The following is a 13,802-nucleotide window of genomic DNA, read 5'->3' as shown; positions in this document are numbered from 1 at the left end:
TTGCTCTTCATTGGTGATCTGCAAGTCTTCCGCATACAAAGAAGTCTTCGCTCCAAGTATTGAGCCGCAAGTATTCCGCCAAATCAAGAACATCTGTGGAGAGAAGAATCAGGGGATTACATATCTTTTTAAGAGATTTTATAAAGATTGTAACCTTCGCATTAATTCAAATACAAATATTATTGTTTGCTTGCTATTTTTCTTTTCCTGTTTACTGTATTTCAGGATTGAAACTATAGACGCTTACACCAAGTACTCTCTCTCAACCATACATATACACGATATTTGTAGTTTAGTTTTCCACACTTATACGAGTTAGTTTTTTTTATTCAATATTATTTCTTCATTAGTTAAGTTGTTAGTTGATAATAAAAGAACATGGTTCGCCTATTGGGTAACAAGTTCCCTCACGGCCTAATGAGATTTTGGGTCGTGAAACATGGTAAGTTACCCCTGGTGGTCATATTTGAAGATGAGAATGGGGAGGTAGATCAAGTGAAGGTCTTCCTCGGATCGAGTCTCATGAAGTTGTCGAGGGTTTTTATTAGGGGTGTCAAATGGATGGGTTGAAATTAAAGATATTAAAATGGGTTGAAATAGAAATCGAGTTGAGTCCTGACCCGCCTAAGTTTACTTCGGCTCAAATGGGTTGGGCTCAAATGGGCTGGGTCTTGACCTACTCAGTTTGACCCACTTAAACTCAATAATTTTAACAGTGTTATTTAAGTTTTATAACTACAATTTCAATTTCAACTCAAGAATTTTTTAAAAAAGAAGAAGAAATTACAAATGTATAGATAAATCTTAGAAGATATAAAATAGATAGTAATTCATACCTTCAATATAAGAATATACATTACATCAATGCAACTATGCAAGTAAAGAGTCTTAAAAACAGGTTGAAATTGGAGATTAAATTGTACTCAATTGAAAATTCTTTTAAAATGGATTAATGTTTGAATGAGTTGAGATTAAACTCAATTCAAATTATCTTAAACCCAACTCATTAAATTCTGGAGGATTTGAGCGGATTTACCTATGTTTTGACTCATTTTGACACCTCTAGTTTTGACAAATCAATGAAGGCATCAACGACTTCAGCATATCTAAAATTTGGCTCGTTTAGAATTTGCAATGTATAAGTATCGCATAAACAGTGTATATATCTGATACATCATTTATACATAATATATAGTATTAATACAATATCAATACATTAAATATACATATGACCATTTTATTGAAATTCTTTTTTGTTGCTCGTAAAGATAGGCTAAGAATCCCTTGAGATAATAACACACTCTATCAGTTGAGGCAATAATGTTAACAAAATTGACTGATGTTTTATCTTCTCACCTAATTTTGTGAATTTTTTGTGTAAATTAAAAGTTACTACTTTTTATCCATTAGCGCGCCTAACAACATCAAAATCTGTTTGCTGTAGGTATTGATCAAGAAATGTTCTTTAGCAGATATAATCTATTAGCAAGATCAAGTTCGCCATTACTGAAGAGTGGAGACGATGGACCATATCGAGCTGTTAGTGAAATCTCAGAGCCAACTTTATGTACTGGATTCTGTCCTTTTGAAAACCACACTCAACAAATTCATAAGGCTCAGAAGTTATAGAGAAGGCTAGATTAGTGCAAACTCTGGGACAAATTTTCTTGTTATTTTCAATAAATCTTGAGATCAGCCTCACAGTACCTTCGTATCCAACAATCGTCCTTCACATGCAAACAAATTATTGAGCCAAAAAAATAAAAACAAATTTCTTCAATAGGATCAAAATATATAATTAGGAGACCTTCAAGATCCCAATGCTTCACTTGGGTATTAGTATGGACATCTTTATTGTGACTGCCTCACTTTCTAAGTCTGCAATTAAAAGCACAAAAACAATTAGACTGCAACCTGAAAAATTTAACACCTGAAACAGCATCAACTGCATGTATATCTGCAATATTATATCTAATGCACATGACATGATGATACTTGCCAATATGCATTTAGCAAAAAAATTGCTACCATAAAACTAATATCTTATTCCTGTATAATATCAAATGTCATCCTCAACATGCATATGCGGAGTCAACCTAGCATGTATACTAAGATTAACTTTTTAAAATAAAATTTTGTTTTATCTTGTATATGAACTTTCATGCATATCATTACATGCTTTCTCGTTCACAGGGAAAAATTCCTTTCGCAAAAAACAAGTTTCTTCTAACTGGCACAATTCAGGTACCTCTAGGCATCAAGATTTTATTGTACTTGCCAACTTAAGAATCCCTCCCTATAAGACTTGTCTAAAACAATCAAACTGATTAGGGATATGCTTAAAGTGCTCAAGGATTCAGCTCTGTTATTATTGACTACTACCTACAGGAATCCAATCTTTTGGTGTGGCTCTCGCACCTTCTGAGTGCAGATGTGGCTGCCCCACTTTCTATATCCGCTGTTGGAATTACAGAAACAACTCAAAAGGCCTACACCTGAAGCTGCATCAAGCAGTCTCAGGTGAAAAACTATTGCTACCATAATACTACACACTATTCCTGTATAGTAATGTACATTTATACAAGCAAATCTCATAACTGGAATGTCGTCTTCAACAACCAGATACTTCACCCAATCATGAACCAAGCAAATCTTACTTTAATAACTTGTGTTTACACTTGTACATTGAAGCACAACCAACAAACCAAAAGGATTTAGCATTAGATCTGTGCAACAATAAAAAAGGAACTCAGCAGCAAATGTTTAGGTTTCAGGTCAAGTTATACCCAGCACTATGGTAAAGAACAACTTACTATAAATGATGTGCACACGAAGAACATTATCCCTGAGGTTTTAGACATACCCTATGCCACTTGAAAATCAAAGAGAAAATTATTTCTTTGGATAGGGAAAAAGGCGTAGAACAATTTCCGTCTCATAAGAAGCAACAGCACTTACATGGGGTGATTAAGAATGTACATATGCAAAAGATTCAGCCTCAACTAGTTTGCGCACCAGAGAAATATTTGTCAATCCGCTCAACAATTTCTTTCGCCTTCCTCTTGGCTCTAGTGGTCCCGTTTAGGGCAAGATTAGCTATGGTCCCTTTAACACTCTCATCTCTCCACATCTCTTGCAACCTTGTTCTGTCATTATAACACAGTGTGTGAAGAATCGCGATGCAGTGCTCCTTGCTTTTATCACTTGTGTCCTCCTTAATGATACTAAGGAGACAAGAGACTGCATCCAGCTTTACCATCTGCTCAATAGGTTTGTCATAACTGGACAGCATGGCAAGAAGGACAAACATTTTATCAATGAGTATGCGACCAGTGATCTTCTTCATAATCACCTTTATTGCTCCTTCAAAAACAGCTATAGCCCTATTTTCTTTGACAAGACTGAGACTATAAATTGCTGCAGCAGCATCTTTCATGGCCAACAGTGGTCCTTCATCCAGGAGTTTGACTAAAGGCTCGAGAGCACCTGCCTTCATTATAATACACTTGTTTGACTCAAGTGATGATAATGTGCAGAGAGCAGCAGCAGAGTTGCTTCTTGTTTCAAGTGTTCCAAATTTCAAAGACTCAACAAGTAAAGGAATGACAACAGGATTTGTTGCTACAAGCTTTTTATTGGCGTCATGTAATGAGATGTTCATAACTGTTGTGATCAATTCTTCTTGTAGTTTAGGATGATCATTCACATTTCCAGACATTAGAGGATGTAGCAATTTGGTAACAGCAACACTGTCCCCTTCGAAAAAAGCCCGTAGAGGTGGAAACCGTTTAGTCAGAATACGAACTAGTTTTGCAGCCTTTATCTTCTCCGGAACATCATGATTAGATGACAATATCTCGAGCAGTGAATTGAAATGATGTCGGTCTGATTCTGGGAATACACCGTGGTCCTTATCAGGCAGCTCGATTCCATGGTCGTTGCACCAGAGTGAAATAAGTTTTCTCATTAGAAGATTTGGGATGAGATCTGAATTGGGGAGAACCTCCTTTGTTTCAGGGCAGGTTCGATTACCCTCGTTGAGCCACTTTTCAATGAATGGTCTGTCATATGTCTGCAAACAAGCATAACAACCATCTTAAGTAGAAAGATGAATGAAATTTCCTAGACTTTGAAAACGCAATATAGTTTATAATTCCGAATAAGCCTCTGGTGATATTCATGAAAAACAATCAACACTGCAAAACAACATTATGAAAGCAAAGTTTAACCTTCTGAACCCCCTCTTCCTATTCTTTTATCTAGATGAACACCATGTCATTCAGCAGATTGGCAACTGCATTTCTTTTGTGTAGTAGAACAATTTTATAATTCTGGATCTGGAAATTTCAAACATGCAGAGCATTCTTGGTCATGTTTTCACAGGGGACAGACATATCATCCTTTTACAAAAATCCCTAACTATATAGAGAATAAATAATTTCAAAGCTAACTTCGAACCCAGGAAAACAGATAAGATTGAAGATTACCCGTCCAGAAGCCAAAACAACAGGGTCTTTCATAAGCTGATGAGAAAGTGGGCAAAGATATTCAGGAGGTGGAGTAGCTCTCAATTTCAAGTCTTTAGAGCACTCAAACAATGCATGGCTTCATCAGTGTCTTCAATACTGTAATCAGCGTCTTCAACTATACAATTCACCCTTATCTGCAACTCTCTTTTCAGTTCATCCGCCGCCAATCGTCTGCTCGATTCCGCCATTCAGTAATACGGATTTAAACAGAAAACAACTGTAATTTGTAACTATAAGAGTGATAGAAAATTAACTGCAGCAAAGATGAAAGGAAAAGACTCGCAAATGTGGAAATTTTCTCTCTATTGATACTTCAGAATACGCACTAGTTACTAGACTCCTTAAATAGAAAACCTTACAAATTAAAAACAAGTTTATTCTCCTAATAATTCTGAATCTAAAACCTGACTTCACTACTCCTATAACCTAAAGACTAGGAAACAACTTAATGACACTCCTAAACAAAAGCAACAACCTACCTGTTAGTTTATTTACACAACAAATAAATGAAACTACATAGACGACAAATAATTTCAATAAGTTACTATAACGATGAAAAATCACAAGTAGAATATCCCAATTCAATTCAATATTAATAATGGGAAAAGTAAGTGACAAGTAGAATATCCCAACAATTAAGTATTTCATAAGTATTAAATGCAGAAAATTAAACTACAAGCCAAGATTTAATGTCATAAGTACAAGAGCAATACAAGTCTAAAATTATATAACAAGTCTAGACATAAGAAATATCCTATCAGAATACCAAAACAATCTAATAAATAGAGATAGATGAAGGTGTCGGTCGCAGAATATCCAAGCAGCTCACCACAACTCCAAGATTATCCAAACTGAGATTCAAAGCTCCAAGAAATGCACTCGAATTCGAAATTCAATCTACACCACAAAAGAGTGCAGCAAGTGTAGTATAAGTACGAAATCACGTGTACTCAGTATATCTCATAGATCGACAACGAAGAAGTAGTGACAGGAGTATATAAGAAAATCATCTTTTAATTTTATAAGTTTACTTTACACTTATCAGCCAAGTTCCATCAACTATGAATAATCAAATGTCTTGAAATGTCCATACACTAATGAAGCACATAATCAAATAAGAATGAAAGATATTGTATGAGATGCAATGCAATGCAACACCATGAAATGATATGCCTCAAATATCAAGTACTCTCTCTCAACCGTATATACACGATGTTTTGTAGTTTAGTTTTCCACACTTGTACAAATTAGTTTTTTTTATTCAATATTATTTTTGCATTAGTTCAGTTGTCAGTTGATAATAAAAGAACAGGGTTCGCCTATTGGGTAACAGGATCCCTCACGGCCTAATGGAATTTTGGGTAGTGACAACATGGTAATTAGTTACCCTTGGTGGTCATTTTCGAAGATGAGAATGGGGAGGTAGATCAAGTGAAGGTCTTCCTCGGATCGAGTCTCATGAAGTTGTCGAGGGTTTTTATTAGGGGTGTCAAATGGGTGAGTTGGGTTGAAATTAAAGATATTAAAATGGGTTGAAATAGAAATCGAGTTGAGTCCTGACCCGCCCAAGTTTACTTTGGCTCAAATGGGCTAAAAAATGGATTGGGTCTTGACCCATCCAGTTTGACCCGCTTAATCTCAATAATTTTAACAGAGTGTTATTTAAGTTTATAACCACAATTTAAATTTCAACTTCAACTCAAGATTTAAAAAAAAAAAAAAAAGTTACAAATATATAGATAAATCTTAGAATATATAAAATAGATCGTAATTCATACTTTCAATATATGAACATACATTACATCAATGCAAGTAAAGTATCTTAAAAACGGATTGAAATTGGTGATTAAATTGTACTCAATTGAAAATTCTTTTAAAATGGGTTAATGTTTGGATGGGTTGAGATTAAACCTAATTCAAATTATCTTGAACCCAACTCATAAAATTCTGGACGGTTTGAGCGAATTTACTTATATTTGGAATCCCCTTATATTTTGACTCATTTTGACACCTCTAGTTTTGACAGATCAATGAAGGCATCAACAACCTCAGTATATCTAAAATTTGGATTGTTTAGAATTTGCAATGTATAAGTATCGCATAAACAGTGTATATAAATGTCTGATACACCATTTATACATAATATATAGTATCAATACATCATATATATATATATATATATATATATATATATACATAAATTGAACGTGATTTGGAAGTGGAAAAGTGGTACTTTAATGCTCAGACAAATGTTTCCAAGGAATTCACATAATACATGATTAATTGCTTTAAATTAACACATCATGTATTACTTTACCTAACTTTTTGCAATTCCTATAATTTGTCTTTTCATTTTCTTTAACTTGACTTATCAAATTCTAACACTATTAAATTATTTGTTAATATAACAATCAGTAGAATTTGAATAGTTCATTAAGTATGTAACTTCATTTTCTTTAACTTGACTTATCAAATTCTAACACTATTAAATTATTTGTTAATATAACAATCAGTAGAATTTGAATAGTTCATTAAGTATGTAACTGTAGGTTAATAAATACATATTATGTTAAAAGGAATTTCAAAGAACATAAAAAAAACACTATATAAAGGTAACAAATGATTTCCATTTCCTTCAAGTTTCGTTTCTTTAGTTGAGAATCTGGCCTTCCTTCTCATTTTCTTTCTTTTCCTTTAAATTTTTCCTTTTGCATGAAATAAAGAAAATGGGAGATGGGAGAGGAGAAACATGTAGAGTTGATACATGCTGGAATTGAATAATTGTCATATCAATTTACATGCAACATTCAACAGTCATTGGATGATATATGAAGACCACTATCACCGTATGGAGTGCTAGCAGAAATTCATGAGCTATGAAAAGGAGGAAGTTGGTTTCTTTGGAAGACTGATTTTAGAATTTTCATTAATTGATTTATTCTTAATAATGTACTGTAATTATAATTATTTACGGCTATAGATAAATGCGATGTTATTTGTGTATTTGGAGGGAGTTATAAAATGATATCTTGTAGTATTTTACTATAAAAGTGGGAACTACCAAGTTAAAAGTTTGGGAACTATCAAGTTAAAAGTTTACATCTCTGACATTCATCTTAATTTGTTTGTTATTGTTGATATAGTAGTTGAATATCATAGGTTATATGCCTTCATGGCGTCATGTGATTGGTATTGAAAAAATTATTTCGTATTTTTTTCTATTCTGTAATGTGTCTTCATATGTATCTTCATATTTGAATTTACTGATTTATTTTACAGAAATAATTAGGAGTATCCGTGTCATATATAAATATAGTATCAAACTTTTAAAGGAAAATTTTCTTTTTTTTTTATATGATATCATTGAATAAAAACTATTTCAGCTACCACAAAATATAGGTATCTTCACTTAAATAGTCGGGTAGATTTACTATTACTTTTTCTAGCCGGCATATATATATATCTTCTCACCTAATTTTGTGAAATTTTTGTGTAAATTAAAAGTTAGTACTTTTTATCCATTAGCCTAACAACATCAAAAACACCATCTGCTATAATCTGTTTGCTCAAGAAATGTTCTTTAGCAGATACAATCTATTAGAAAGATCAGGTTCGCCATTACTGGAGAGTGGAGACGATGGACCATATTGAGCCGCTAGTGAAATCTCAGAGCCAATTTCCCTAGATAGCACCCATGTTTGGAAAATAATCTAAAAATATCACTTATGTTTGTTTTAGGACTACAATATCACCCAACTTTGCTTATTTTCCTCAAAATATACTTGACACAAAAAATACATTATCTCTCTCCTACTAGGATGCCATGTCACATTTTTTTAATTTATTTAATAATATTTTTTTTAATTCTTTAAATGACAGCTTGTTTAATGTATCTATAAGAGAGTATTAATCCATTCTCTATGAAAATCTAGTTACTTCAATTTTATAGCGAAAATCTTTATCCTATGTTTCATTTACGAGTATTTGCCGTTATATCCATACAAAAATTTAGTCTTGCTGTCGAGGAAAAAATTAAACTAGTTACTTGAAGCTAATGAATAAACAATAAATTTAGTTGGATATTTAGAGATAAACTAGATATTAGGAACATTGATTTTTACACAAACTATAAACATCTGTTGCTTGTTCAACGGTAAAAAATCAAAGGTTTCTTGTTCATAGGTAAAAAAAAGATTTTATACAAACTATAAACATTTGTTCAAAGCTTAGGCAGATTCAAATAATAGAAATATCCGATTCAAAAACAAGCAAGCAAAAAACCCCTAAATTTTAAGAAAATTAACTCCAATATCATGTTAAGTATTCAAATTATTTCACAATTTACACTTCAAAATAAAAGAATCAGAAGAAAACTTGAATTTTACCTCGTGGCGATTTCTTTGGTCGACATCAATGGTATACAGCGGCTGTTCCTTATGCAAATTCGTTAATTTATTCCTTGAAGAACCGGAGGAAGCCACATATTTTCTTGTTATTCAATCAGCCTCACAGTACCTTCCTATCAAACAATGGTCCTTCATATGCGGAGTCAACCTAGCGCATGTATACTAAGATAAAACTTTCTAAAATAAAAATTTGTTTTATCTTGTATATGAACTTTCATGTCAGTCTTGAAGTGCTTATCATTAGATGCTTTATTGTTCACAGGGAAAAATTCCTTTACCAAAAAACAAGTTTCTTCTAACTGGCACAATTCAGGTACCTCTAGGCATCGAGATTTCATGTCAGTACTGATTTTTGTATTTCAAGAACTCAAGCTTTAAGAACTCATCACACGACAAGGGACCTAATAGAGTGAACAAGGGCAAACTTGAAGTGTTGTTGTTTTAAATGCTTGTATTGTGCTGAAATTGTAAGATTTGTTTCACATCTATAAAGAAACATATCAAGTCTTTGCAATGAGGTTTAAATGTTTGATGTAACTCTAAACCTGCTATTTTCAGAGCCCCTTCATCAGCAAGGAAGATAATTTGACTGGATTCTTGTAATTAACTAAATTCAGACACAATCCATTTAACACTAAACCATCTGAAAATATTTTGTATATCTTCACCTTTCACACTGGAGATAGCAAAACCAATAGTAAAGCAATTTCAACATTATAAGCAGGATGTATCTGTCTTTAAAGGTGACACAAACTACTCAGAATTTCACACTAATGTACAAGCAAAAGAATCTATATTTTCCTACAAGGACGAATTTTGGTCTAATGAGAAGCAACATCACTTACATGGGGTGATTAAGAATGTACATATGCAAAAGATTCAGCCTCAACTAGTTTGCGCACCAGAGAAATATTTGTCAATCCGCTCAACAATTTCTTTCGCCTTCCTCTTGGCTCTAGTGGTCCCGTTTAGGGCAAGATTAGCTATGGTCCCTTTAACACTCTCATCTCTCCACATCTCTTGCAACCTTGTTCTGTCATTATAACACAGTGTGTGAAGAATTGCGATGCAGTGCTCCTTACTGTTATCACTTGTGTCCTCCTTAATGATACTAAGAAGACAAGAGACTGCATCCAGCTTTATCATCTGTTCAATAGCTTTGTCATAACTGGACAGCATGGCAAGAAGGACAAACATTTTATCAATGAGTATGCGACCAGTGATCTTCTTCATAATCACCTTTATTGCTCCTTCAAAAACAGCTATAGCCCTATTTTCTTTGACAAGACTGAGACTATAAATTGCTGCAGCAGCATCTTTCATGGCCAACAATGGTCCCTCATCCAGGAGTTTAACTAAAGGCTCGAGAGCACCTGCCTTCATTATAATACACTTGTTTGACTCGAGTAATGATAATGCGCAGAGAGCAGCAGCAGAGTTGCTTCTTGTTTCAAGTGTTCCAGACGTCAAAGACTCAACAAGTAAAGGAATGACAACAGGATTTGTTGCTACAAGCTTTTTATTGGCGTCATGTAATGAGATGTTCATAACTGTTGTGATCAAATCTTCTTGTAGTTTAGGATGATCATTCACATTTCCAGACATTAGAGGATCTAGCAATTTGGTAACAGCAATACTGTCCTCTTCGAAAAAAGCCCGTAGAAATGGAAACTGTTTAGTTAGCATACGAACTTGTTTTGCAGCCTTTATCTTCTCCGGAACATCATCATTAGACGACAATATCTGAAGCAGTGAATTAAAATGATCTCGGTCTGCTTCTGTGATTATACCCTGGTCCTTATCAGGCAGCTCAATTCCATGCTCCTTGCACCACAGTGAAATATGTTCTCTCATTAGAAGATTTGGGATGAGATCTAAATTGGAGAGAACCTCCTTTGTTTCAGGGCAGGTTCGATTACCTATCTTGAACCACCTTTCAATGAATGGTCTGTCATATGTCTGCAAACAACAATAACATGCAAAATTTTAACGAAAACAACCATCCTAAACAATCCAAGTACAAAGATGAATGAAATTTGGCATCTGTGTTTCCTAGACTTTAGGAACGCTAATTTAATGAAGTAGTTTGTCAAATGAATATCAGGAAGAGGTAGCTTTGTGGAAACCAAATACAATACAAGTAAATCTAGCCAGAGTATAATTTCAGGAAGAGGTAGCTTTGTGATTTTGCACTCTTGACTCTACAAATGGACCTTGTAAGACTGCTAGAAAAATTGTACAGATTCCCAAACAACACTATGAAAGCAATTTTAACCAAACCTTCCCCGGCGTTCCTTTTTTTTTTCTTTTTCTAGATGGCTAGATGAACACCATGCCATTCAACAGATTGGTAACACTATGAAAGTAATATTAACCAAACCTTCTGACGAACCCCCTCTTCCCCCGGCTTTCCCACCTTTTCCTAACGAGGTACCCTTGACCTTATAGTTAACTTTCCCTTCTTTTTTTCCTTTTCTTGATGGTTAGATGAACACCACGCCATTGATCAGCAGATGCACTTAAACTACAATACAGTTGAACAACTTTATAATTCCGAATCCGCCTCTGGTTATATTCATAACAAACAATCACTACTGCAAATCAACACAACAATATGCAGCATTCTTTTTCTTGGAAATCGCATAATGAGAATGAAGAACTATAGTTTATAACAAATACTCAATGAAACTACAAATAATTTCAAGAAGCACAAAGCAGAGTTGAAGAGCAATAAAATTAGACATTTGAACCCAGATAAACAACAACGCAATAACAAAATTGAATGAATTGAAGATTACCCGTCCAGAAGCCAAAACAACAGGGTCTTTCATAAGCTGATGAGAAAGTGGGCAAAGATATTCAGGAGGTGGAGTAGCTCTCAATTTCAAGTCTTTTAGAGCACTCAAATAATGCATGGCTTCATCAGTGTCTTCAATACTGTAATCAGCGTCTTCAACTATACAATTCACCCTTCTCTGCAACTCTCTTTTCAGTTCATCTGCCGACACCCACGCCAACGCCTGCAATCTTCCGCCCTGTTTGCTCGATTCCGCCATTGAGTACTATGAATTTTAACAGAAAACTACTGTAATTTGTAGTACATATATATAACTAACTATAACAGGTGGTTACAGAATTTGTTACATTCGCCTCCACTTCCTTTCTTTCTTTAGCTCATTAACCACCTTCTCTATTTCTTCAATTACCAATATTTAAAAAAAATAAAAAAATTACCATCATTTAAAAAAAAAAAGTTAAAATGGAATGAAACGTTTTCATGTATTCGAAAAAAAGTTTGACCATATATTTTAGATCAGATTATAAAAATGTATCCTTAAAAATTTATTTCGTCATAAAATTTAATTAGATTTTGAAAATTTATTTTAAAAATATTTTCAAGTTATAAAATTAGTTCAGCATGAGAAATGCACTCAACGGCACGAAAAACCTTCTGACGTCGTTATTAGATGCGGGTCTCACATTCGACAAGTTATTGATTGACATAGAGCATATAGTTCAACCGTTAGCAGTTTTCTCTGAGGAAGTAATACATTTTATGTGTGATATGATGAGTCCAGAGTCAAAAGTCCAACAAAATTGATCAAGAATTTATAAAGTGTAAACAATTTAAGGATGATATCAAAAGGGAAACATTGGTGTTACGCCATTAACGACGTCAAAATTATATGACAGCATGAGCCTTACCAGGCTCAAGCCGTCGCGCCTCCATTTAAAAAAAGGTGGCTAACTTTTAAAAAAAAGTTAATAATCCCTTTTCTGTTGTAAAACTAAAGCAAAATTAGACAAGAAATATACAAGATGAAAGCAATAGAAATAGGGAGACAAGAGATGAGAACTTTTCTTATTATTCCAAGTCTTCAAGTGTATACAATATGAACCTTTATGCCTCTATTTATAGTGTAACATAGAGGCATACAAGAGGTTAGTCCTAAACATGACATTAACATGAATATAATGGGGAGGTTATGGAAGTGAAAGGATACAAGAATAATGGTTATAAAGGTGGAGGTTATGGAGGTTATGGTTATCTTCATAATGGAGGAAAATAATGGAGTAACTTCTTGATGTAATGGACATCCACAATATATTATTTTATAACACTCCCCCTTGGATGTCCATAGATAATATGCCTCGTTAAAACCTTACTAGAAAAAAACTACCGTGAAAAAAAAATACCTAGTGAAGGAAAAAGAGTACACATATCTTTAATACGCTTTGAATGTTGCCTAGTTAAAAACCTTACCAGGAAAACCCAATTGGGATAAAACCATGGTTAAGGAAAAGAGTACAACGCGTATTTTTCTCCCCCCGATAAAAACTTTACTTGATATCTCGGAGACGATGCATTCCAATCTTATATCACAACCTCTCAAATATTGATATTGGCAATCCTTAGTGAATAAGTTTACAAGATTATCACTTGAATGAGTCTTTGAACGTCTATCTCACCATTTTGTTGAAGATCATGTGTGAAAAGTACTTTTGGTGAAATATGATTTGTCCGACCTCTTTTGATTGTATCCTCCCTTCAACTGAGCTGTATATTATTTCCGTATATGGTGGTTAGAATATCCTTTGCCAAAGGAAAATCACATATTTTCTGAATATGATAGATCATGATTCTAACCATACACACTCCTGACTTACTTCATAGATCAATATTATTTATGTATGATTTGAAGAAGTGGTTGCCAATGCTTGATTCTTTGAATACCAAGATATTGTTGTGCCTCCATATGTAAACAAATAGCTCATTTGCAATCGAGCTTTATGCAGATCAAATAAATATTCTGCAGCTACATAATCAAATCATTTCTAACTCAGAGATTGATCATTTCAATTTTAT

At 33.7% G+C, this 13,802-nt stretch overlaps 3 protein-coding genes across 4 annotated transcripts in view; all 3 read right to left on the bottom strand.

The window, feature by feature from the left end:
* Positions 1–1,801: 1,801 nt before the first annotated feature.
* Positions 1,802–13,802, bottom strand: part of LOC102582686 (U11/U12 small nuclear ribonucleoprotein 48 kDa protein) — a 26,617-nt gene continuing 14,616 nt past the window's right edge. For both annotated transcript variants that reach the window (XR_001471877.1, XR_001471879.1), the window contains one exon: positions 1,802–1,878. The gene's annotated coding sequence lies outside the window, so the exon portion shown is untranslated. The remainder of the gene's footprint in view (positions 1,879–13,802) is intronic.
* LOC107058296 (U-box domain-containing protein 9-like) lies at positions 2,960–4,717 on the bottom strand. Its single transcript, XM_015303832.1, has 3 exons — positions 4,627–4,717; positions 4,488–4,579; positions 2,960–4,072 (listed from the first exon to the last, which is right to left on the bottom strand). The coding sequence occupies exons 1-3, from the start codon at positions 4,715–4,717 to the stop codon at positions 2,999–3,001; spliced, it is 1,257 nt and encodes a 418-aa protein (XP_015159318.1). The 3' UTR covers positions 2,960–2,998.
* Positions 9,756–11,991, bottom strand: LOC102582342 (U-box domain-containing protein 9). Its single transcript, XM_006340420.2, has 2 exons — positions 11,734–11,991; positions 9,756–10,894 (listed from the first exon to the last, which is right to left on the bottom strand). Exons 1-2 carry the CDS (start codon positions 11,989–11,991, stop codon positions 9,821–9,823), a joined length of 1,332 nt encoding a protein of 443 aa, XP_006340482.2. The 3' UTR covers positions 9,756–9,820.

Source organism: Solanum tuberosum, unplaced genomic scaffold, assembly GCF_000226075.1.
Source record: "Solanum tuberosum cultivar DM 1-3 516 R44 unplaced genomic scaffold, SolTub_3.0 scf00018, whole genome shotgun sequence".
NCBI classification, from domain to species: Eukaryota; Viridiplantae; Streptophyta; class Magnoliopsida; order Solanales; family Solanaceae; genus Solanum; species Solanum tuberosum.
The sequence above is the reverse complement of the archived record's forward strand: the minus strand, read 5'-3'. Positions and strand labels throughout refer to the sequence as shown.

What these genes read in the sequence shown, in the direction of transcription:
- LOC107058296 (XM_015303832.1), bottom strand. Translation starts at nt 4,717, where the DNA reads ATGGCGGAATCGAGCAGACGATTGGCGGCGGATGAACTGAAAAGAGAG. An exon ending in AGTTGAAGACGCTGATTACA is followed by an intron (nt 4,580 to 4,626) that starts GTATTGAAGACA and finishes AGTGCTCTAAAG; the next exon opens with ACTTGAAATTGAGAGCTACT. An exon ending in TTGTTTTGGCTTCTGGACGG is followed by an intron (nt 4,073 to 4,487) that starts GTAATCTTCAAT and finishes GCTTGTTTGCAG; the next exon opens with ACATATGACAGACCATTCAT.
- LOC102582342 (XM_006340420.2), bottom strand. Translation starts at nt 11,991, where the DNA reads ATGGCGGAATCGAGCAAACAGGGCGGAAGATTGCAGGCGTTGGCGTGG. An exon ending in TTGTTTTGGCTTCTGGACGG is followed by an intron (nt 10,895 to 11,733) that starts GTAATCTTCAAT and finishes TGTTGTTTGCAG; the next exon opens with ACATATGACAGACCATTCAT.